This window comes from Heterodontus francisci, unplaced genomic scaffold (assembly GCF_036365525.1).
Source record: "Heterodontus francisci isolate sHetFra1 unplaced genomic scaffold, sHetFra1.hap1 HAP1_SCAFFOLD_896, whole genome shotgun sequence".
Lineage (NCBI taxonomy): Eukaryota > Metazoa > Chordata > Chondrichthyes > Heterodontiformes > Heterodontidae > Heterodontus > Heterodontus francisci.
This window is the reverse complement of record NW_027140809.1, coordinates 118523-142905: the sequence shown is the minus strand read 5'-3', so window position 1 is coordinate 142905 and position 24383 is coordinate 118523. Positions and strand designations below refer to the sequence as shown.

Here is a 24383-nt window from a genome sequence, read left to right as displayed (position 1 = left end):
GGTACAGTACTGGTGGGGACAGGTCTGTCACTGTATAACACTGGGGTGCAGTACTGGTGGGTACAGGTCTGTCACTGTATAACACTGGGATACAGTACTGGTGGGGACGGGTCTGTCACTGTATAACACTGGGATACAGTACTGGTGGGGACGGGTCTGTCACTGCATAACACTGGGGTACAGTACTGGTGGGGACAGGTCTGTCACTGTATAACACTGGGGTACAGTACTGGTGGGGACGGGTCTGTCACTGTATAACACTGGGGTACAGTACTGGTGGGGACAGGTCTGTCACTGTGTAACACTGGGGTACAGTACTGGTGGGGACAGTTCTGTCACTGTATAACACTGGGGTACAGTACTGGTGGGGACAGGTCTGTCACTGTATAACACTGGGGTACAGTACTGGCGGCGACAGGTCTGTCACTGTATAACACTGGGGTACAGTACTGGTGGGGACAGGTCTGTCACTGTGTAACACTGGGGTACAGTACTGGTGGGGACAGGTCTGTCACTGTGTAACACTGGGATACAGTACTGGTGGGGACAGGTCTGTCACTGTATAACACTGGGGTACAGTACTGGTGGGGACAGGTCTGTCACTGTGTAACACTGGGGTACAGTACTGGTGGAGACAGGTCTGTCACTGTATAACACTGGGGTACAGTACTGGTGGGGACAGGTTTGTCACTGTATAACACTGGGGTACAGTACTGGTGGGGACAGGTCTGTCACTGTATAACACTGGGGTACAGTACCGGTGGGGACAGGTCTGTCACTGTCTAACACTGGGGTACAGTACTGGTGGGGACAGGTCTGTCACTGTATAACACTGGGGTACAGTACTGGTGGGGACAGGTCTGTCACTGTATAACACTGGGGTACAGTACTGGTGGGGACAGGTCTGTCACTGTATAACACTGGGGTACAGTACTGGTGGGGACAGGTCTGTCACTGTACAACACTGGGGTACAGTACTGGTGGGGACAGGTCTGTCACTGTATAACACTGGGGTACAGTACTGGTGGGGACAGGTCTGTCACTGTATAACACTGGGGTACAGTACAGGTGAGGACAGGTCTGTCACTGTGTAACACTGGGATACAGTACTGGTGGGGACAGGTCTGTCACTGTATAACTCTGGGGTACAGTACTGGTGGGGACAGGTCTGTCACTGTATAACACTGGGGTACAGTACTGGTGGGTACAGGTCTGTCACTGTATAACACTGGGATACAGTACTGGTGGGGACGGGTCTGTCACTGTATAACACTGGGATACAGTACTGGTGGGGACGGGTCTGTCACTGCATAACACTGGGGTACAGTACTGGTGGGGACAGGTCTGTCACTGTATAACACTGGGGTACAGTACTGGTGGGGACAGGTCTGTCACTGTATAACACTGGGATACAGTACTGGTGGGGACAGGTCTGTCACTGTATAACACTGGGGTACAGTACTGGTGGGGACAGGTCTGTCACTGTATAACACTGGGGTACAGTACTGGTGGGGACAGGTCTGTCACTGTATAACACTGGGGTACAGTACCGGTGGGGACAGGTCTGTCACTGTATAACACTGGGGTACAGTACTGGTGGGGACAGGTCTGTCACTGTCTAACACTGGGGTACAGTACTGGTGGGGACAGGTCTGTCACTGTATAACACTGGGGTACAGTACTGGTGGGGACAGGTCTGTCACTGTATAACACTGGGGTACAGTACCGGTGGGGACAGGTCTGTCACTGTATAACACTGGGGTACAGTACTGGTGGGGACAGGTCTGTCACTGTCTAACACTGGGGTACAGTACTGGTGGGGACAGGTCTGTCACTGTCTAACACTGGGGTACAGTACTGGTGGGGACAGGTCCGTCACTGTATAACACTGGGGTACAGTACTGGTGGGGACAGGTCCGTCACTGTATAACACTGGGGTACAGTACTGGTGAGGACAGGTCCGTCACTGTATAACACTGGGGTACAGTACTGGTGGGGACAGGTCTGTCACTGTCTAACACTGGGGTACAGTACTGGTGGGGACAGGTCTGTCACTGTCTAACACTGGGGTACAGTACTGGTGGGGACAGGTCCGTCACTGTATAACACTGGGGTACAGTACTGGTGGGGACAGGTCCGTCACTGTATAACACTGGGGTACAGTACTGGTGGGGACAGGTCCGTCACTGTATAACACTGGGGTACAGTACTGGTGAGGACAGGTCCGTCACTGTATAACACTGGGGTACAGTACTGGTGGGGACAGGTCTGTCACTGTCTAACACTGGGGTACAGTACTGGTGGGGACAGGTCTGTCACTGTCTCACACTGGGAATGCAGCAGTGAGGGTAGTTTGATTAAGAGAGTTACATAAAGCTTATTGACTTGAGAGCAATTTATCTGATAGGCTAATTGGATCTAGAATTAGCTCAGTAATCTGATTGTCATTAAGGCTGGGCTATCTCTGTTGCTTTATCTTTGTGGGTCATTTAGCTTCATGCCAATTTGCCTGTGTCTGATGGTTTTGGACAACTCTAATGCCAGTGTGGAGGGCCCACGATCTCCCTGTTGGGACCCTGTGTGCTGTGAACCCTGTTTGTGAATTTCTGCCTGATCTGTGGAAATCTGATTCACAATTCATCCACCAACACAGCAACAGTACTCTGAAGCTCCCTTTCCGGACCAGCACTGTCAGAGGGTGCCGTCTTTCAGGATGAGAGGTTAAACCCGAGGCCCCCCCCCCACCGTCTGCCCTCTCAGGTGGATGTGAAAGATCAGCAGAGGAGTTCTCCCTGGTGTCCTGGGGTTGATGTATGTCACTCAACACAACATCACTAAAAACAAATGATCTGCTCATTCATTGCGTTGGTGTTTGTGGGATCTTTCTGTGCGGCCTCGTTTCTGACATTACAACATTAACAGCAGTCTGTAAGTGGGGAGGTGGTGGTGTACTGGTACCGTCACTGGGCTAGTCATCCAGATGTCCAGTCTAGTTCTCTGGGGTCATGGGTTCGAATCCCACCACAGCAGCTGGTGAAATTTGAATTCCATCAATAAATCTGGAATTTAAATATAAAAGGTTTAGGGAGGGAATTCCAGAGCTTAGGGCCCCAGGCAGCTGAAGGCACGGCCGCCAATGGTGGAGCGATGGGAATCGGGGGATGGTCAAGGGGCCGGAATTGGCACATGACAGCGACCATTACAGAGGACCCCATTGGAGCCCCCAACCTTTAACATTGCAACCAGCCCTCCAAGGGTTAATGGCAGCCAGCCGTCCCCCTCTCCCTCTCCCCCTCCTCTCCCTCTCCTCTCCCTCTCCCCCCCCCTCCCCTCTCCCCCTCCCCCTCCCCTTCCCCTCACGCAGCGAGAAGGCTTTGCAGAGGAAGCACATTAGTGAGATCAGAATTGGGAGCAAGTCCCTGATGGAATAAACTGCAGGATCGTGAGCTCGTTGAAGAAGTCTTGACGGCCTGGAAAATCCATCTTTGTTTTTCCCTGTTTTTGCACCAATAGTTCTGAAGAGGGACCTGGGGGCGGGGGGAGCATGTGCATCGATCTTTATCGAGAGAGTGGTTAGTAAAGCATTTGGGATCTTGGGGATTCAGAAATCGAGGTATTGAGCACAAAAGCAGGGAGGTTTTGTTGAACCTTTATAAATCTCTGGTTAGGTCACAACTGGAGTATTGTGTCCAGTTCTGGTCACACTTTCAGCAGGATGTGAGGGTCCTTGAGAGGGTGTAGAGGAGATTTACCAGAATGGGTCCAGGGATGGGGGATTTTAGTTACAAGGTTGGGTTGGAGAAGTTGGGGTTGTTTTCCCTGGAGCAAAGGGGATTGAGGGGACATTTGATGGAAGTTTACAAGATGCCGGCTTTTTATTGAGGCTCTCGTCCCAATCACCCCCGGTTGTGGATCTGTGGAAGGGGCTCTGCTACCCAGGGAATATACTGCGGATTTCCCACTCGTCTGCTCCTTGTTCTGACTGTGCTGCCTTCCTTTCTCCAGGCTCTGAGTGCGTTGACCATTTAGTGCCCTGCCACTCTCCTCTGTGATGGGGAATGCTCTGTCCAGTAGCACAGTGGGAGGATCTAGTTGGGGAGGGACCAGGAGGATGGAAGGAGATCCCATTGTTGACGCCTGATAGGGCGTTGGAAGCAGATACACACTGGTCACTTTCAAAAGACAATTGGGTAAATACCTCAAGCAGACAAAGATTGCAGGGCTGCGGGGAAAGAGCCGGGTAGAGAGGGACGAACTGGACAGATCACCCAAAGAGAATAGCACAGCCTTGATGGGCAGAATAACCTCCTTCTGTGTGGTCCTATTATTCTCCAGCACCTTTCACCACCTCAGAATCTCCCAACCGGCTTCACAATTATAAAGAGAGATTGGATAGGCTGGGTCTGTTTTCCCTGGAGCGAAGGAGGCTGAGAGGGGACATGATAGAGGTATATAAAATTATGAGAGGCATAGATAGGGTAGATAGCCAGAGTCTGTTTCCCATGGTAGGGGTGACTAAAACTAGAGGGCATAGATTTAAGTGAGAGGGAGGAGGTTGAAAGGGGATCAAAGGGGTAAATATTTCACACAAAGAATAGTGGGTATCTGGAATGAGCTGCCTGAGGAGGTGGTGGAGGCAGGAACAGTAACGACATTTAAGAGGCATCTGGACAGGTACTTGAATGAGCAAGGCAGAGAGGGATATGGAATTAATGCAGGCAGGTGGGATTAGTATAGATAGGAATTATGGTCGGCATGGACACGGTGGGCCGAAGGGCCTGTTTCTATGCTGTTAGACTCTATGACTCTATCAATGGAGGAGATCTTTTTCACCACGAGTCACTGTTGTAATGTAAGAAAAATGGCAGCCAATCATGTGTTATTCTATATATAAACCCCCCGAACCCCCTGATCAGATTCCAGTCTGTAACTCACTCCCGGGTATCTGTTATTCTATATATAAACCCCCCCGAACCCCTCGATCAGATTCCAGTCTGTAACTCACTCCCGGGTATCTGTTATTCTATATATAAACCCCCCGAACCCCCTGATCAGATTCCAGTCTGTAACTCACTCCCGGGTATCTGTTATTCTATATATAAACCCCCCAAACCCCTCGATTAGATTCCAGTCTGTAACTCACTCCCGGGTATCTGTTATTCTATATATAAACACCCCCGAACCCCTCGATTAGATTCCAGTCTGTAACTCCCTCCCGGGTATCTGTTATTCTATATATAAACCCCCCGAACCCCCTGATCAGATTCCAGTCTGTAACTCACTCCCGGGTATCTGTTATTCTATATATAAACCCCCCGAACCCCTCGATTAGATTCCAGTCTGTAACTCACTCCCGGGTATCTGTTATTCTATATATAAACCCCCCCGAACCCCTCGATTATATTCCAGTCTGTAACTCACTCCCGGGTATCTGTTATTCTATATATAAACCACCCGAACCCCTCGATTAGATTCCAGAGTGTAACTCACTCCTGGGTATCTGTTATTCTATATATAAACCACCCGAACCCCTCGATTAGATTCCAGTCTGTAACTCACTCCCAGGTATCTGTTATTCTATATATAAACCACCCGAACCCCTTGATTAGATTCCAGTCTGTAACTCACTCCTGGGTATCTGTTATTCTATATATAAACCACCCGAACCCCTCGATTAGATTCCAGTCTGTAACTCACTCCCGGGTATCTGTTATTCTATATATAAACCCCCGGAACCCCTTGATTAGATTCCAGTCTGTAACTCACTCCCGGGTATCTGTTATTCTATATATAAACCACCCGAACCCCTCGATTAGATTCCAGTCTGTAACTCAATCCCGGGTATCTGTTATTCTATATATAAACCACCCGAACCCCTTGATTAGATTTTAGTCTTTAACTCACTCCCGGGTATCTGTTATTCTATATATAAACCCCCCGAACCCCTCGATTAGATTCCAGTCTGTAACTCACTCCCGGGTATCTGTTCTATATATAAACCCCCCGAACCCCTCGATTAGATTCCAGTCTGTAACTCACTCCCGGGTATCTGTTATTCTATATATAAACCACCCGAACCCCTTGATTATATTCCAGTCTGTAACTCACTCCCGGGTATCTGTTATTCTATATATAAACCCCCTGAACCCCTCGATTAGATTCCAGTCTGTAACTCACTCCCGGGTATCTGTTATTCTATATATAAACCCCCCGAACCCCTCGATTTAGATTCCAGTCTGTAACTCACTCCCGGGTATCTGTTATTCTATATATAAACCCCCCTAACCCCTCGATTATATTCCAGTCTGTAACTCACTCCCGGGTATCTGTTATTCTATATATAAACCCCCCGAACACCTCGATTAGATTCCAGTCTGTAACTCAGTCCCGGGTATCTGTTATTCTATATATAAACCCCCCAAACCCCTCGATTAGGTTCCAGTCTGTAACTCACTCCCGGGTATCTGTTATTCTATGTATAAACCCCCCCGAACCCCTCGATTATATTCCAGTCTGTAACTCACTCCCGGGTATCAGTTATTCTATATATAAACCCCCCCGAACCCCTCGATTATATTCCAGTCTGTAACTCACTCCCGGGTATCAGTTATTCCATATAAAAACCCCCTCAACCCCTCGATTAGATTCCAGTCTGTAACTCACTCCCAGGTATCTGTTATTCTATATATAAACCCCCCGAACCCCTCGATTAGATTCCAGTCTGTAACTCACTCCCGGGTATCTGTTATTCCATATATAAACCCCCCGAACCCCTCGATTAGATTCCAGTCTGTAACACACTCCCGGGTATCTGTTATTCTATATATAAACCACCCGAACCCCTCGATTATATTCCAGTCTGTAACTCACTCCCGGGTATCAGTTATTCTGTATATAAACCCCCCGAACCCCTCGATTATATTCCAGTCTGTAACTCACTCCCGGGTATCTGTTATTCTAAATATAAACCCCCCGAACCCCTCGATTAGATTCCAGTCTGTAACTCACTCCTGGGTATCTGTTATTCTATATATAAACCACCCGAACCCCTCGATTATATTCCAGTCTGTAACTCACTCCCGGGTATCTGTTATTCTAAATATAAACACCCCGAACCCCTCGATTAGATTCCAGTCTGTAACTCACTCCTGGGTATCTGTTATTCTATATATAAACCCCCCGAACCCCTCGATTAGATTCCAGTCTGTAACACACTCCCGGGTATCTGTTATTCTATATATAAACCACCCGAACCCCTCGATTATATTCCAGTCTGTAACTCACTCCCGGGTATCTGTTATTCTAAATATAAACCCCCCGAACCCCTCGATTAGATTCCAGTCTGTAACTCACTCCTGGGTATCTGTTATTCTATATATAAACCCCCCGAACCCCTCGATTAGATTCCAGTCTGTAACACACTCCCAGGTATCTGTTATTCTATATATAAACCACCCGAACCCCTCGATTATATTCCAGTCTGTAACTCACTCCCGGGTATCTGTTATTCTAAATATAAACCCCCCGAACCCCTCGATTAGATTCCAGTCTGTAACTCACTCCTGGGTATCTGTTATTCTATATATAAACCCCCCGAACCCCTCGATTAGATTCCAGTCTGTAACTCACTCCCGGGTATCTGTTATTCTATATATAAACCCCCCGAACCCCTCGATTAGATTCCAGTCTGTAACACACTCCCGGGTATCTGTTATTCTATATATAAACCACCCGAACCCCTCGATTATATTCCAGTCTGTAACTCACTCCCGGGTATCTGTTATTCTATATATAAACCCCCTCAACCCCTCGATTAGATTCCAGTCTGTAACTCACTCCCGGGTATCAGTTATTCTGTATATAAACCCCCTCAACCCCTTGATTAGATTCCAGTCTGTAACTCACTCCCGGGTATCAGTTATTCTATATATAAACCCCCCCGAACCCCTCGATTATATTCCAGTCTGTAACTCACTCCCGGGTATCAGTTATTCTATATATAAACCCCCTCAACCCCTCGATTAGATTCCAGTCTGTAACTCACTCCCGGGTATCTGTTATTCTATATATAAACACCCCGAACCCCTCGATTAGATTCCAGTCTGTAACTCACTCCCGGGTATCTGTTATTCTATATATAAACCCCCCAAACCCCTCGATTAGATTCCAGTCTGTAACTCACTCCCGGGTATCTGTTATTCTACATTTCAACCCCCTCAACCCCTCGATTAGATTCCAGTCTGTAACTCACTCCTGGGTATCTGTTATTTTGTGTGTTTATCTTTCTCACTTGTCCATGTCTCTCTCTTGCTCTCTCTATCTCTGTGCTTCTCTTTGTTTCCATGTATTTCTCTTTCTGTCTCTCTGTCTTTCACCATCTCGCTGACTCTATCTCTATTTGTCCATGTCTGCCTGTCTCTGTCAGTCTGCCATCGCACTCTGTCTAGCCCTCGGAATTTATCAGTTTCTGTCTCTCTGCTTGTATCTGTCTCTTACTTTCTCTCTGTCTCTCTCTCTCTGTCTCTCTGTCACCCTCTTTCTCTGTCCCTCTGTCTTTATCTGTGCCTGTCACACACTCTCTTTTGCTCTGACTATCTCTCTCCCCCTGTCCGTCTCTCCCTGTCCGTCTCTCCCTGTCCGTCTCTCCCTGTCCGTCTCTCCCTGTCCGTCTCTCCCTGTCTCTCCCTGTCCGTCTCTCCCTGTCCGTCTCTCCCTGTCTCTCCCTGTCTCTCCCTGTCTCTCCCCCTGTCCGTCTCTCCCTGTCTCTCCCTGTCCGTCTCTCCCTGTCCGTCTCTCCCTGTCCGTCTCTCCCTGTCCCTCTCTCCCTGTCCCTCTCTCCCTGTCCCTCTCTCCCTGTCCCTCTCTCCCTGTCTCTCTCTCCCTGTCTCTCTCTCCCTGTCTCTCTCTCCCTGTCTCTCTCTCCCTGTCTCTCTCTCCCTGTCTCTCTCTCCCTGTCCCTCTCTCCCTGTCCCTCTCTCCCTGTCCCTCTCTCCCTGTCCCTCTCTCCCTGTCCCTCTCTCCCTGTCCCTCTCTCCCTGTCCCTCTCTCCCTGTCCCTCTCTCCCTGTCCCTCTCTCCCTGTCCCTCTCTCCCTGTCTCTCTCTCCCTGTCTCTCTCTCCCTGTCCCTCTCTCCCTGTCCCTCTCTCCCTGTCCCTCTCTCCCTGTCCCTCTCTCCCTGTCCCTCTCTCCCTGTCCCTCTCTCCCTGTCTCTCTCTCCCTGTCTCTCTCCCTGTCTCTCCCCCTGTCTCTCCCCCTGTCCGTCTCTCCCTGTCCGTCTCTCCCTGTCCGTCTCTCCCTGTCCGTCTCTCCCTGTCCGTCTCTCCCTGTCCGTCTCTCTCTGTCCGTCTCTCCCTGTCCCTCTCTCCCTGTCCCTCTCTCCCTGTCCCTCTCTCCCTGTCTCTCTCTCCCTGTCTCTCTCCCTGTCTCTCCCCCTGTCCGTCTCTCCCTGTCCGTCTCTCCCTGTCCTTCTCTCCCTGTCCGTCTCTCCCTGTCCGTCTCTCCCTGTCCGTCTCTCCCTGTCCGTCTCTCTCTGTCCGTCTCTCTCTGTCCGTCTCTCTCTGTCCGTCTCTCCCTGTCTCTCTCTCTCAGTCCCCCTCTCCCCGTCTCTCCCTGTCCGTCTCTCCCTGTCCGTCTCTCCCTGTCCGTCTCTCCCTGTCCGTCTCTCCCTGTCTCTCCCTCCCTCTCTCTCCCTGTCTCTCCCTGTCCGTCTCTCTCTGTCCGTCTCTCCCTGTCCGTCTCTCCCTGTCCGTCTCTCCCTGTCCGTCTCTCCCTGTCCCTCTCTCCCTGTCCCTCTCTCCCTGTCCCTCTCTCCCTCCCTCTCTCTCCCTGTCTCTCTCTCTCAGTCCCCCTCTCCCCGTCTCTCCCTGTCCGTCTCTCCCTGTCCGTCTCTCCCTGTCCGTCTCTCCCTGTCTCTCCCTCCCTCTCTCTCCCTGTCCGTCTCTCCCTGTCCGTCTCTCCCTGTCCGTCTCTCCCTGTCCCTCTCTCCCTGTCCCTCTCTCCCTGTCCCTCTCTCCCTGTCCCTCTCTCCCTGTCCCTCTCTCCCTGTCCCTCTCTCCCTGTCCCTCTCTCCCTGTCCCTCTCTCCCTGTCTCTCTCTCCCTGTCTCTCTCCCTGTCTCTCTCCCTGTCTCTCTCCCTGTCCGTCTCTCCCTGTCCGTCTCTCCCTGTCTCTCTCTCCCTGTCTCTCTCTCCCTGTCTCTCTCTCCCTGTCTGTCTCTCTCTCCCTGTCCCTCTCTCCCTGTCTGTCCCTCTCTCCCTGTCTGTCTCTCTCTCCCTGTCCCTCTCTCCCTGTCTGTCTCTCTCTCCCTGTCCGTCTCTCCCTGTCCGTCTCTCCCTGTCCGTCTCTCCCTGTCCGTCTCTCCCTGTCTCTCTCCCTGTCCCTCTCTCCCTGTCTGTCTCTCTCTCCCTGTCCCTCTCTCCCTGTCTGTCCCTCTCTCCCTGTCTGTCTCTCTCTCCCTGTCCCTCTCTCCCTGTCTGTCTCTCTCTCCCTGTCCGTCTCTCCCTGTCTCTCCCTGTCCGTCTCTCCCTGTCCGTCTCTCCCTGTCCGTCTCTCCCTGTCCGTCTCTCCCTGTCCGTCTCTCCCTGTCCGTCTCTCCCTGTCTCTCTCCCTGTCCCTCTCTGTCCGTCTCTCCCCGTCTCTCTCTCCCCGTCTCTCTCTCCCCGTCTCTCTCTCCCCGTCTCTCTCTCCCCGTCTCTCTCTCCCCGTCTCTCTCTCCCCGTCTCTCTCTCCCCGTCTCTCTCTCCCCGTCTCTCTCTCCCCGTCTCTCTCTGTCCGTCTCTCTCTGTCCGTCTCTCTCTGTCCGTCTCTCTCTGTCCGTCTCTCTCTGTCCGTCTCTCTCTGTCCGTCTCTCTCTGTCCGTCTCTCCCTGTCCGTCTCTCCCTGTCCGTCTCTCCCTGTCCGTCTCTCCCTGTCCGTCTCTCCCTGTCCGTCTCTCTCCGTCCGTCTCTCCCTGTCCGTCTCTCCCTGTCTCTCCCCCTGTCCGTCTCTCCCTGTCCGTCTCTCCCTGTCCGTCTCTCCCTCCCTGTCTCTCCCTCCCTGTCTCTCCCTCCCTGTCTCTCCCTCCCTGTCTCTCCCTCCCTGTCTCTCCCTGTCCGTCTCTCCCTGTCTCTCCCTGTCTCTCCCTGTCCGTCTCTCCCTGTCTCTCTCTGTCCGTCTCTCTCTGTCCGTCTCTCTCTGTCCGTCTCTCTCTGTCCGTCTCTCTCTGTCCGTCTCTCTCTGTCTGTCTCTCCCTGTCTCTCTCTGTCCGTCTCTCTCCGTCTCTCCCTGTCCGTCTCTCCCTGTCTCTCTCTCTGTCCGTCTCTCCCTGTCTCTCTCTCCCTGTCCCTCTCTCCCTGTCCCTCTCTCCCTGTCCGTCTCTCCCTGTCCGTCTCTCCCTGTCCGTCTCTCCCTGTCCGTCTCTCCCTGTCCGTCTCTCCCTGTCCGTCTCTCCCTGTCCGTCTCTCCCTGTCCGTCTCTCCCTGTCCGTCTCTCTCTGTTAAACCCCACTAGAATTATCTCTCTTTTTCTTTCAGTACTCCTATGAAGGTGATGATATTGGGGAGCTGGCTGTGGATTTCTCCATTGTCTGGGATGGAGAGTTTATCATTGACAAACCTGCGAGTGTTAAAGGTATGATTGATATTCCCCGGGATGAATTGCTTGGATTTTTACCACAGAATTCCTCACAGCCTGTGGTTATGTATTATGTACATGGATATGCTCTGTATTCCCTCTCCTCCCACCTCCACCTCTGCGCCCCCACCCCTCTCTCTTGAAGGCGCTGATTCTAACAGGGTTACAGGACCCGCGAGGGACGTTTCCCTCCCCAGCCCAAGCCCAGCTGGCCCATTCAACCAAGCATGAGCCTTGGTTGTGACGTCAGATATTCAACTGGGGGGTGCGGCATCACAGTCGGGATTGCCCACACACTATCAACCCTCCCCTTTTCCCCCCGATATCCACACAAACTCCCTTTTTAGTGATCCCAGGTGGAAAGTGAAGACGAGTGACCGCTGGACACCACAAAGGGACTCAGATCCAATCAGGACAGGTGACTCAGGATGATAACTTCTAGCCGACCTCCCACTCCCGGCTTACACCCCTCACCCCACCAACTCCATAGTATTGGGGCAGTACTGAGGGAGTGCCACACTGTCAGAGGGTCAGTACTGAGGGAGCGCCGCACTGTCGGAGGGTCAGTACTGAGGGAGCGCCGCACTGTCGGAGGGTCAGTACTGAGGGAGCGCCGCACTGTCGGAGGGTCAGTACTGAGGGAGTGCCGCACTGTCGGAGGGTCAGTACTGAGGGAGTGCCGCACTGTCGGAGGGTCAGTACTGAGGGAGCGCCGCACTGTCACAGGGTCAGTACTGAGGGAGCGCCGCACTGTCGGAGGGTCAGTAATGAGGGAGTGCCGCACTGTCGGAGGGTCTGTACTGAGGGAGTGCCGCACTGTCGGAGGGTCAGTACTGAGGGAGCGCCGCACTGTCAGAGGGTCAGTACTGAGGGAGCGCCGCACTGTCGGAGGGTCAGTACTGAGGGAGCGCTCACTGTCGGAGGGTCAGTACTGAGGGAGGGCTCACTGTCGGAGGGTCAGTACTGAGGGAGCGCCGCACTGTCGGAGGGTCAGTACTGAGGGAGCGCCGCACTGTCAGAGGGTCAGTACTGAGGGAGCGCCGCACTGTCGGAGGGTCAGTACTGAGGGAGCGCTCACTGTCGGAGGGTCAGTACTGAGGGAGCGCCGCACTGTCGGAGGGTCAGTACTGAGGGAGCGCCGCACTGTCGGAGGGTCAGTACTGAGGGAGCGCCTCACTGTCGGAGGGTCAGTACCGAGGGAGCGCCGCACTGTCAGAGGGTCAGTACTGAGGGAGCGCCGTGCTGTTGGAGGGTCAGTACTGAGGGAGAGCCGCACTGTCGGAGGGTCATTACCGAGGGAGCGCCGCACTGTCGGAGGGTCAGTACTGAGGGAGCGCCGCACTGTCGGAGGGTCAGTACTGAGGGAGCGCCGCACTGTCGGAGGGTCAGTACTGAGGGAGCGCCGCACTGTCGGAGGGTCAGTACTGAGGGAGAGCCGCACTGTCGGAGGGTCAGTACTGAGGGAGCGCCGCACTGTCGGAGGGTCAGTACTGAGGGAGCACCGCACTGTGGGAGGGTCAGTACTGAGGGAGTGCCGCACTGTCGGAGGGTCAGGAGGGGCTGGAGGAGGTTACAGAGATAGGGAGGGTTGTAGGGTCTGGAGGAGGTTACAGAGATAGGGAGGGTTGTAGGGGCTGGAGGAGGTTACAGTGATAGGGAGGGTTGTAGGGGCTGGAGGAGGTTACAGAGATAGGCAGGGTTGTAGGGGCTGGAGGAGGTTACAGTGATAGGGAGGGCTGGAGGAGGTTACAGAGATAGGGAGGATTGTAGCAGGTTACAGAGATAGGGAGGGTTGTAGGGGCTGGAGGAGGTTACAGAGATAGAAAGGGTTGTAGGAGGTTACAGAGATAGGGAGGGTTGTAGGGGCTGGAGGAGGTTACAGAGATAGGGAGGGTTGTCGGGGCTGGAGGAGGTTACAGAGATAGGGAGAGTTGTCGGGGCTGGAGGAGGTTACAGAGATAGGGAGGGTTTTAGGGGCTGGAGGAGGTTACAGAGATAGGGAGGGTTGTAGGGGCTGGAGGAGGTTACAGAGACAGGGAGGGTTGTAGGAGGTTACAGAGATCGGGAGGGTTGTAGGGGCTGGAGGAGGTTACAGAGATAGGGAGGGTTTTAGGGGCTGGAGGAGGTTACAGAGATAGGGAGGATTGTAGGGGCTGGAGGAGGTGACAGAGATAGGGAGGGTTGTAGGGGCTGGAGGAGGTTACAGAGACAGGGAGGGTTGTAGGAGGTTACAGAGATAGGGAGGGTTGTAGGGGCGGGAGGAGGTTACAGAGATAGGGAGGGTTGCAGGAGTGGGAGGAGGTTACAGAGATAGGGAGGGTTGTAGTGGCTGGAGGAGGTTACAGAGATAGGGAGGGTTGTAGGGGCTGGAGGAGGTTACAGAGATAGGGAGGGTTGTCGGGGCTGGAGGAGGTTACAGAGATAGGGAGGGTTGTAGGGGCTGGAGGAGGTTACAGAGATAGGGAGGGTTTTAGGGGCTGGAGGAGGTTACAGAGATAGGGAGGGTTGGAGGGGCTGGAGGAGGTTACAGAGATAGGGAGGGTTGTAGGGGCTGGAGGAGGTTACAGAGATAGGGAGGGTTGTAGGGGCGGGAGGAGGTTACAGAGATAGGGAGGGTTGTAGGAGTGGGAGGAGGTGACAGAGATAGGGCGGGTTGTCCGGGCTGGAGGAGGTTACAGAGATAGGGAGGATTATAGGGGCTGGAGGAGGTTACAGAGATAGGGAGGGTTGTAGGAGGTTACAGAGATAGGGAGGGTTGTCGGGGCGGAAGGAGGTTACAGAGATAGGGAGGGTTGTAGGAGTGGGAGGAGGTTACAGAGATAGGGAGGGTTGTCCGAGCTGGAGGAGGTTACAGAGATAGGGAGGGTTGTAGGGGCGGAAGGAGGTTACAGAGATAGGGAGGGTTGTAGGGGCTGGAGGAGGTGACAGAGATAGGGAGTGTTGTAGGAGTGGGAGGAGGTTACAGAGATAGGGAGGGTTGTCCGGGCTGGAGGAGGTTACAGAGATAGGGAGGGTTGTAGGGGCTGCAGGAGGTTACAGAGATAGGGAGGGTTGTAGGGGCTGGAGGAGGTTACAGAGATAGGGAGGGTTGTAGGGTCTGGAGGAGGTTACAGAGATAGGGAGGGTTGTAGGGGCTGGAGGAGGTTACAGTGATAGGGAGGGTTGTAGGGGCTGGAGGAGGTTACAGAGATAGGCAGGGTTGTAGGGGCTGGAGGAGGTTACAGAGATAGGGAGGGTTGTCGGGGCTGGAGGAGGTTACAGAGATAGGGAGGGTTGGAGGGGCTGGAGGAGGTTACAGCGATAGGGAGGGTTGTAGGGGCTGGAGGAGGTTACAGAGATAGGGAGGGTTGGAGGGGCTGGAGGAGGTTACAGAGATAGGGAGGGTTGTAGGGGCTGGAGGAGGTTACAGAGATAGGGAGGGTTGTGTGCTGGGTGAAGGGGATTTGATGGGTGAAGGGGATTCGGTGTGTGGTGGGTGAAGGGGATTTGGTGTGTGATGGGTGAAGGGGATTTGGTGTGTGATGGGTGAAGGGGATTTGATGGGTGAAGGGGATTTGGTGTGTGGTGGGTGAAGGGGATTTGGTGTGTGGTGGGTGAAGGGGATTCGGTGTGTGGTGGGTGAAGGGGATTCGGTGTGTGGTGGGTGAAGGGGATTCGGTGTGTGGTGGGTGAAGGGGATTCGGTGTGTGATGGGTGAAGGGGATTTGGTGTGTGGTGGGTGAAGGGGATTTGGTGTGTGATGGGTGAAGGGGATTTGATGGGTGAAGGGGATTTGGTGTGTGGTGGGTGAAGGGGATTTGGTGTGTGGTGGGTGAAGGGGATTCGGTGTGTGGTGGGTGAAGGGGATTCGGTGTGTGGTGGGTGAAGGGGATTCGGTGTGTGATGGGTGAAGGGGATTTGGTGTGTGATGGGTGAAGGGGATTTGATGGGTGAAGGGGATTCGGTGTGTGGTGGGTGAAGGGGATTTGGTGTGTGATGGGTGAAGGGGATTTGGTGTGTGATGGGTGAAGGGGATTTGATGGGTGAAGGGGATTTGGTGTGTGGTGGGTGAAGGGGATTCGGTGTGATGGTATAGGGAGCAGTCGAGCTTTGGATCATGGATTTGATTCCCATTTCTCTCCACAGCTCTCCTGTATAACTGCTCGGTGCAGCGTGAGAGCTGTGGCCTTTGCTTGAAGACAGAGCCCAGGTTTGAGTGCGGCTGGTGCGTGCCGGAGCGGAAATGCCGCCTGCGGCAACACTGCACGGCGGCCGACTTCAACTGGATGACGGCAGGCAGCCGCAACATCAGGTGCACCCACCCACGGGTCACCAAGGTAAGGACCAACCCATTCCTGTCTTCACGCAGAACAGCTGTCTTGGCAGCACAAAGAACAGGTTATTCAGTCCAACAGGTCTCTGCCCAAGTTCAGAGTGGGTCGAAGCAAAGGGGGATGTGGAGCAGAATGACTTAAAACAGGCAAACGACAGAGACGAGGAATTAAAGGGGAGTGGTTCAGATGAGGGAGTTTTACTCTGTATCGAACCCGATTTTTTTTTTATTTTTTAAAAACAGATAAATAAACAAAAAACTCAAATTAAAATGCCATTCTCGGCGTCGACGATGCACTCCAGTCCCTGCGGTGCCCACCGGTCGCGGAAGGCCTCAAGCGTACCGGCGGACACCGCATGCTCCTTCTCCAGGGACACCCGGGCGCGAACGTAACCGCGGAAGAGGGGCAGGCAATCGGGGAGGACGGACCCCCCGACGGCCCGCAACCTGGACCTGTGAATTGCCACCTTGGCCAGGCCCAGGAGCAGACCGACGAGGAGATCCTCCACCCGGCCCACGCCCCTCCGCACCGGGTGCCCAAAGATCAGGAGCGTGGGACTGAAGTGCAGCCAGAATTTGAGGAGCAGCCCCTTCAGATACTCAAAGAGGGGCTGCAACCTCGCACACTCCATATAAATGTGGAACACGGACTCGTCCAGGCCGCAGAAAGTACAGGTGGCCTGGGAGTCCGTGAACCTACTTAAAAGCCTATTGCACGGGACTGCTCTGTGCAGCACCCCCCACCCCAGGTCCCCGATGTAAAGGGGGAAGACTCCCGCATAGAGAGACCTCCATCGGGGTTTCCCCTCGCCGCCAGATGGCAACGCGGACCGCCAGGGCGTGTCCGGCCGGCTGACTAGGGCGAGGAAGTGGAGAGTGTGCAGGAGCAGCCCGTACAGGAAACCCCTCCGCGCCGATTGGAATGGCACGGAGGGCATTTCCGAGAGGCGGCTCGGGTTGTGCGGGACCGGCTCCCGAGGAGGGTTTCGGGGCCTGGGTCCGATGAGCAGTTCCGGCCGAGCGGGGGTCAGCTCGGCCGGGATCGCTCCGCACTCCCGAGCCCCCTCGCCACCCGCAGTGAGGGGCGTCCCGGGGGTTCCGGCTACTCCTCCGCCCGCCGGACCGTCCCCGGAGTCGGCCGCCCGGACAGCCGAGGCGCTCTCCTCCGCCGGCGGGGGAGCGCCCTGACTGGAGGCGACCATGTTCCAGACTCGGAAAAGATCCCGGTAAAAGACAGGCAACTCCCTCAGAGAGGCGCGGCTAACGGACTCCACCGGGAGCTGCGTGTCGTCTTGAAGGCAGTGACACTGGCGGAAAAAATACGTCGCCAGCGCACACCATCTGGGAGGACGCTCGACGTACAGGTATCTCTGCAGGGTCCGAAGGCGGAGAGTCGCAGCCTGGGTGCGGACGCACACCAGCGACTGACCGCCCTCCTCGATCGGGAGACTCAGGACCGCGGCAGAGACCCAGTGTTTCCTCTTGCCCCAGAAGAAATCGACGAGTTTCTTCTGGATCTTGGTGGCAAATACAGGGGGCGGGGCCAAAGTGACCAACCGGTACCACAGCATGGAGGCCACCAGTTGGTTTATGACCAACGCTCGGCCCCTGTAGGAAAGCACTCGGAGCAGTCCTGTCCAGCGCCCCAGCCGAGCGGTGACTTTCTCCTCCAACTCCTGCCAGTTTGCCGGCCAGGCTTCCTCAGCGGGGCTAAGGTGGACTCCCAGATAGAGGAGGTGCGTGGTGCTCCACGCAAAAGGTGTCATCTCCTCCGGCAGGGAGTCCACCCGCCACTGACCAACCAGGAGTCCGGAACATTTCTCCCAATTGATCCTCGCGGAGGACGCGGCAGAAAAGGTCTGCTGGCAGTCGCGCATCCTCCGCAAGTCAACGGGATCTGTGATTGCGAGGAGCACGTCGTCGGCGTAAGCCGAGAGGACGACCCGCATGGCCGGCTCGCGCAGAGCCAATCCCGTCAACCTCCTGCGAAGCAGGCACAGGAAGGACTCCACGCAGATGGTATACAATTGGCCGGACATGGGGCACCCCTGACGCACTCCTCTCCCAAATCGAAGGGGCGCCGTCAAGGACCCGTTAACTTTGACTAGACACTCTGCGGCGGCGTATAAAAGTCGGATTCGGGCCACGAAATGCGGCCCGAGTCCGAAAGCGCGCAGAGTCCCGAAAAGGTAATCGTGATCCACCCTGTCGAACGCCTTCTCCTGATCGAGTGAGAGAAAGGCGACCGACTGACCAGTCCTCTGGGAAAGATGGATCAGGTCCCGGACCAGGTGGATGTTGTCCTGGATGGACCGGCCCGGGACCGTGTAGGACTGGTCCGGGTGGATCATGTGGGCCAGCACGGAGCCCAGGCGGGTAGACATAGCCCGGGCAAAGATCTTATAATCCGTGCTGAGGAGGGAGACCGGACGCCAGTTTTTAAGCAGGCGGAGATCGCCCCTCTTCGGCAGCAGGACGATGACCGCCCTGCGCCACGAGAGGGGCATCTCCCCGGTCGCCAGGCTTTCCCCCAGGACCCGCGCGTAATCGTCCCCCAGGACGTCCCAGAACGCCCTGAGGAACTCCACGGTCAACCCATCCAGCCCTGGGGATTTGCCCCTCGAGAGCTGGTGGAGGGCGCCAGTCAGCTCCGCCAACGTGAGCGGAGCCTCCAATCCTTCGGCGCCCTCCGGGCTGACCTGCGGCAGGTCCTCCCACAAAACTCTGCGCGCATCCTCGCTGGACGGATCCGGAGAGAACAACGCACTGTAATACGTCCGGACCAGGAGGCCCATTCCCTCCGGATCCGTGATGGAGGATCCGTCGTCGGCCAGCAGCTCGACGAGCTGCTTACGGACCCCCCGCCATTTTTCCAGCGAGTAGAAGAAGGGTGAGGCGCGGTCCAAATCTTCCACGATCTGGATCCGCGACCTCACGTACGCGCCTCGGGACCCTATGAGCTGCAGGTTCCTCAGCGCGCCCTTCTTCTCTTTGTACGCCTGCCACAGGGCCGGGTCCGCGACGGCATGACCGAGGCGGGATTCCAAGTCGAGCACCTCCCTCTCAAGGCGCCCGATCTCGGCTTCCCGCCTCTTGGTCGACCCCTTCGCGTACTCCTGACAGAAGACGCGGATGTGAGTCTTGCCCACATCCCACCATAGCCTCAAGGAGGGGAAGCCCCCCTGCTTCCTTCTCCAGTCGGCCCAGAATCGACAGAACGAGTCCCGAAATCGCACGTCCTCCAGCAGCCGGTTGTTAAAGTGCCAGTACGCGGACCCCGCCCGCGTGCGGAGCGGAGTGAACTCCGCCCACACCAGGCGGTGGTCCGAGCACGGCACCAGCCGCATGGAGGCCGCCGAAACGCGGGAGACGTACGCCTGCGAAATGTAGAGGCGGTCGATTCGCGACCCCCCTCCTCCAGACCTCCACGTGAAGGCGCTGGAGTCGGGATGGAGATTCCGCCAGACGTCCACCAAGTTAAGGGAGCTGATCAGTCCCCTCAACTTCTCCACCGACGCTTGGCCGCGCTGGGGACCGGAGCGATCCCCCACCTCGAGGGTGCAGTTAAAATCCCCCCCGAGGATGATGCACTCGCCGCTATCGATGGAGCTCAAGAGAGCAGACACTTCTTCAAAGAAGCGCGCTTGCAAAGCGCCGGGCCTGGGCGCGTACACGTTCACAAAGTGGAGCGGCACGCTACCCAGGCGAACGGCGAGGTGGAGCAAGCGGCCCGGCACTAGCTCCTTGACCCCCAAGATCTCCGGCTGAAAAGTCGGGGCCAACAAGATAGCCACCCCACTAGAAATAGGGGTGAGGTGACTCATGTAGACCCCACCCTGCCACTCCAGGAGCCAGGTGGCTTCGTCTCCCGGAACGGTGTGGGTTTCCTGCAGAAAGCTCACCGCGTATCTCCCTTCCCTAAGGACTGAGAGATTGTGAAATCTGCGGTGAGCCCCTCTGCTGCCGTTGATGTTGAGGCTGGCTATGGTTATCTTCATGTCAAAGGTACTTAAAACCCGTCACCAACACCTCACTGTGAGGAAGGAGTGGAAGTGCACCTGGCCCTCCACTCCCCCAGCAACCCATTGAGGAACACATTAAAACGGCGCCTCTCAACCAGTTTCACTTCCGCGCGCTTGCCCGCTATCTTAAGGGCGGCACGGACGGACTGGATGATCAGCGCCAGATTCGACCAACGGTCGAGGGCCAGCTGAACTTTATTGCGGCAACCCCTGCAAGCCGCGAGGAAATCCCGGAGTTCCGCCGTGGGGATGAGAGGAGATTCGGTGGGAGGCACGAGGGACTCCACCACCTCACTGGCGATGGAATCAAGATCATCCTCCGTGCCCCGCACCGAATCCCCATCCTCCTCCGGGTCGTCACCGCCAGCGGCCGACACATCCACCACACACTGTGGGGCGGACGTCCCGGCCGCGCCAGCTGGTCCCGCCTCCGTCACGATCCCACCCCCAGGATCGATGGCGGAGGAGTCCTCTCTGGGTTCTATTGTGAAACTGGAGCCTGTAGGCACCAGCGGCTCAGGACCCCCCTCCACCTCCGTCCCCAGGGCAATGAGTGGTCCAGGGGAGACAGAAGTTCCCGACTCCGGGAAACCAGCCGGAGCCGAGATTGGAGGCGGAGGGAGGAGGCCATCTCCCGCTCCGCCAGCACCCACAGGCCCAGCAGATGGGGCAGCATTCTCAGTTCTAACTGGGTCGGGTGTCTCCTGGTTGGTGGTGGACTCCGGCTGGGAGGCCCGACCCTCTGGGGCCTCGCCCTCCCCTTCATTCAGGACACCCGACCCAGTAGCAGTGGCGGAATGGGCGGTTTCCCCAGGCTCCCCCACCACAAGCAGGGCCCTACTTACTCCTTCAGGAGGGGCCTCACGTACCGGGGCCATCCCCTCCCCTCCATCCTGAGGAATAGGGAGCACCTGCCCGGACTTTGCAGCCTTGGTGGTGGCGGTAGGGGGCACCTGAGGACCAGAAACAGGAGGCAGCTCCCCTCCAACAGATGGGCCCTGCACCTCAGGGCCCTGTGTTATTTCTGTGGAGGGGTGCCTTCTCCTCTTTTTCGCACTTGGGCGCGGAGACTCAGAGACCTCCATGTCATCAGAGGCCTCCGCCTCCGCACCCTTTTTTCCTTTTTTAGTCACCCTGGGCCTGAGCCCAGCCCTGGGACAGGTGGATTCCATGGGAATGGGCTTTGGGCTGAGCTCAGGCTCGGGTTGAGTCAAAGTGTCCAGGGGACGCGCCTCACGATGTTTCTTTTTTCCCCGCGTCTTCCTTCCGCTCGGACGGACGCTCCCCTCCCCGCCAGAGGCTGTGAAAACCACAGCCTCCGGAACCGACTGAGCGGTGTCTGTTGGATGTGCGGGGGGAGTGGGAGGAGGTGCTGTGGAACCACTCTGGGCCGCCGAGGTGGAGCTGGCGGCCGGGAGGTTGGGGCAGTTCTTCCGAACATGCCCCACCCCCTTGCAGACGTGGCACCGCGCCCCGTCCGAGGTCCAAAAGACGCGGTAGGCCGTCCCCTGGAACTCCACATTAAATTGGCCCTCCGTGTCCTCCTCCCGCGCCAGCTGCATAAATAACTGGCGGCGGAAGGAGTAGACATGTTGGAGGCTGTGCTCCCGAAGACCAAGCCGGACTGGGGTGATCCCCGACCTCACCTCCCCCAGATGGTGCAGGTGGGGGAGGAGGAGCTCACTGGGAATGAAGGGTGGGACGTTGGACAACATTATCTGATGCGCACTGGCCCCCAGAGGGTCCACTGGCAGGAAGGTCCCCCCCACAGTGAGCCCTTTACTCAGGGCCAGGGACACCGCCCGCTCGGTCTTCAAAAAGAACACAGCCTTCCCATACATCTTTGAGGCCGCAACAATGGCCGAGGGGCCGACAACCACGGCCATTGCCTTAACGCAGGCCTCAATAGACATGTTGGGGTGGGGATAGCTCTTCACCCCATGGCTGCATGTCAATAATTTGAAGGGTGACGGGGCCACGTGGGCAGCCACAGAAGCTGCAGCTGCGTAGGTAGTAGAGGGCCCCGCCACCGGTGATGAAGGGCTTGCCATGGGTCCAAGAGCTAAACCCACCCCAAATTGTGGACTTGCACACTAAATAACAGATTCACAGAAAAATTTGAAAAGACAAACAAACAAACAACAGATTAGTGGAGAGGCTGAGGTAAGAGAGGAGAGGCAAAGGCAGGCTGGAAGGGATGACTTGCTTTCTGGAGGTGGTGCTCACAGTACACTTAAAACAAACAGTCTTTGAAGTTGATCTTCCGGTCTTCTGGTTGGGGGAGTCGTCTTCACCTGGGTCAGCTGAAGCTGCCCAGGCACTATCTATCCCCTTCCGTCTGTTTAGCTGGGCAGCTTCAGCTGACCCAGGTTTGGCAATTGGGGTGGGGAGGGAGCTTCCCTGTGTGCTTTTGCAGCAGCACAGACTCCTGTTGAATTGGCAGCCCCACCCCTTGTTGTTCCAGCCACTTGTTCCTCCCCCAACAGTCCAAAGTAAATTACTGGTGTTCAGCACCCACCTCCAGACAAAGCCTTGTTTCCACAAAATGTCCCTTTCTTCTCTTTAATGGAGACTGTTGTTGGAGTTTTCCTCTGCTTGTTGGTAGCTGCTCTCCCTTGCTCAGTGCAGCTCCTCTCTCCACCTCTGCAACCTCCAACTGTCACCAGCACTCTCAGCTGAGGCTCGTTGCTGCAATCAGCAGTCAATTCTCCAATTAGCCAGCAGCCAACCCCGTTTTTTTTTTTTTTTTTTTTTTTTTTTTTTTTCCACATCGAGGGGGCCTTTATTCCTCAGGCCCCCTTTATACATTTTTTATGTCGAGGGGGCCTTTATTCCTCAGGCCCCCTTTATATACACACTTATATTTTTAAAATAACTTTATTAAAACAGATAAATAAACAAAAAACTCAAATTAAAATGCCATTCTCGGCGTCGACAATGCACTCCAGTCCCTGCGGTGCCCACCGGTCGCGGAAGGCCTCAAGCGTACCGGCGGACACCGCATGCTCCTTTTCCAGGGACACCCGGGCGCGAACGTAACCGCGGAAGAGGGGCAGGCAATCGGGGAGGACGGACCCCCCAACGGCCCGCAACCTGGACCTGTGAATTGCCACCTTGGCCAGGCCCAGGAGCAGACCGACGAGGAGATCCTCCTCCCGGCCCAAGCCCCTCCGCACCGGGTGCCCAAAGATCAGGAGCGTGGGACTGAAGTGCAGCCAGAATTTGAGGAGCAGCCCCTTCAGATACTCAAATAGGGGCTGCAACCTCGCACACTCCGTATAAATGTGGAACACGGACTCGTCCAGGCCGCAGAAAGTACAGATGGCCTGGGAGTCCGTGAACCTACTTAAAAGCCTATTGCACGGGACTGCTCTGTGCAGCACCCTCCACCCCAGGTCCCCGATGTAAAGGGGGAAGACTCCCGCGTAGAGAGACCTCCATCGGGGTTTCCCCTCGCCACCAGATGGCAACGCGGACCGCCAGGGCGTGTCCGGCCGGCTGACGAGGGCGAGGAAGTGGAGAGTGTGCAGGAGCAGCCCGTACAGGAAACCCCTCCGCGCCGATTGGAATGGCACGGAGGGCATTTCCGAGAGGCGGCTCGGGTTGTGCGGGACCGGCTCCCGAGGAGGGTTTCGGGGCCTGGGTCCGATGAGCAGTTCCGGCCGAGCGGGGGTCAGCTCGGCCGGGATCGCTCCGCACTCCCGAGCCCCCTCGCCACCCGCAGTGAGGGGCGTCCCGGGGGTTTCGGCTACTCCTCCGCCCGCCGGACCATCCCCGGAGTCGGCCGCCCGGACAGCCGAGGCGCTCTCCTCCGCCGGCGGGGGAGCGCCCTGACTGGAGGCGACCATGTTCCAGACTCGGAAAAGATCCCGGTAAAAGACAGGCAACTCCCTCAGAGAGGCGCGGCTAACGGACTCCACCGGGAGCTGCGTGTCGTCTTGAAGGCAGTGACACTGGCGGAAAAAATACGTCGCCAGCGCACACCATCTGGGAGGACGCTCGACGTACAGGTATCTCTGCAGGGTCCGAAGGCGGAGAGTCGCAGCCTGGGTGCGGACGCACACCAGCGACTGACCGCCCTCCTCGATCGGGAGACTCAGGACCGCGGCAGAGACCCAGTGTTTCCTCTTGCCCCAGAAGAAATCGACGAGTTTCTTCTGGATCTTGGTGGCAAATACAGGGGGCGGGGCCAAAGTGACCAACCGGTACCACAGCATGGAGGCCACCAGTTGGTTTATGACCAACGCTCGGCCCCTGTAGGAAAGCACTCGGAGCAGTCCTGTCCAGCGCCCCAGCCGAGCGGTGACTTTCGCCTCCAACTCCTGCCAGTTTGCCGGCCAGGCTTCCTCAGCGGGGCTAAGGTGGACTCCCAAATAGAGGAGGTGCGTGGTGCTCCACGCAAAAGGTGTCATCTCCTCCGGCAGGGAGTCCACCCGCCAC

General features: G+C 55.9%; 1 protein-coding gene across 1 annotated transcript in view; it reads left to right on the top strand.

Moving 5' to 3' along the window:
* Positions 1–24383, top strand: part of LOC137361212 (plexin A3-like) — a gene marked incomplete at both ends in the record, with an annotated part of 270436 nt that overhangs the window by 129625 nt on the left and 116428 nt on the right. Inside the window, 2 exons of the mRNA XM_068026127.1 lie at positions 11510–11606; positions 15735–15925. Coding sequence (XP_067882228.1) covers positions 11510–11606; positions 15735–15925 — 288 coding nt within the window. The remainder of the gene's footprint in view (positions 1–11509; positions 11607–15734; positions 15926–24383) is intronic.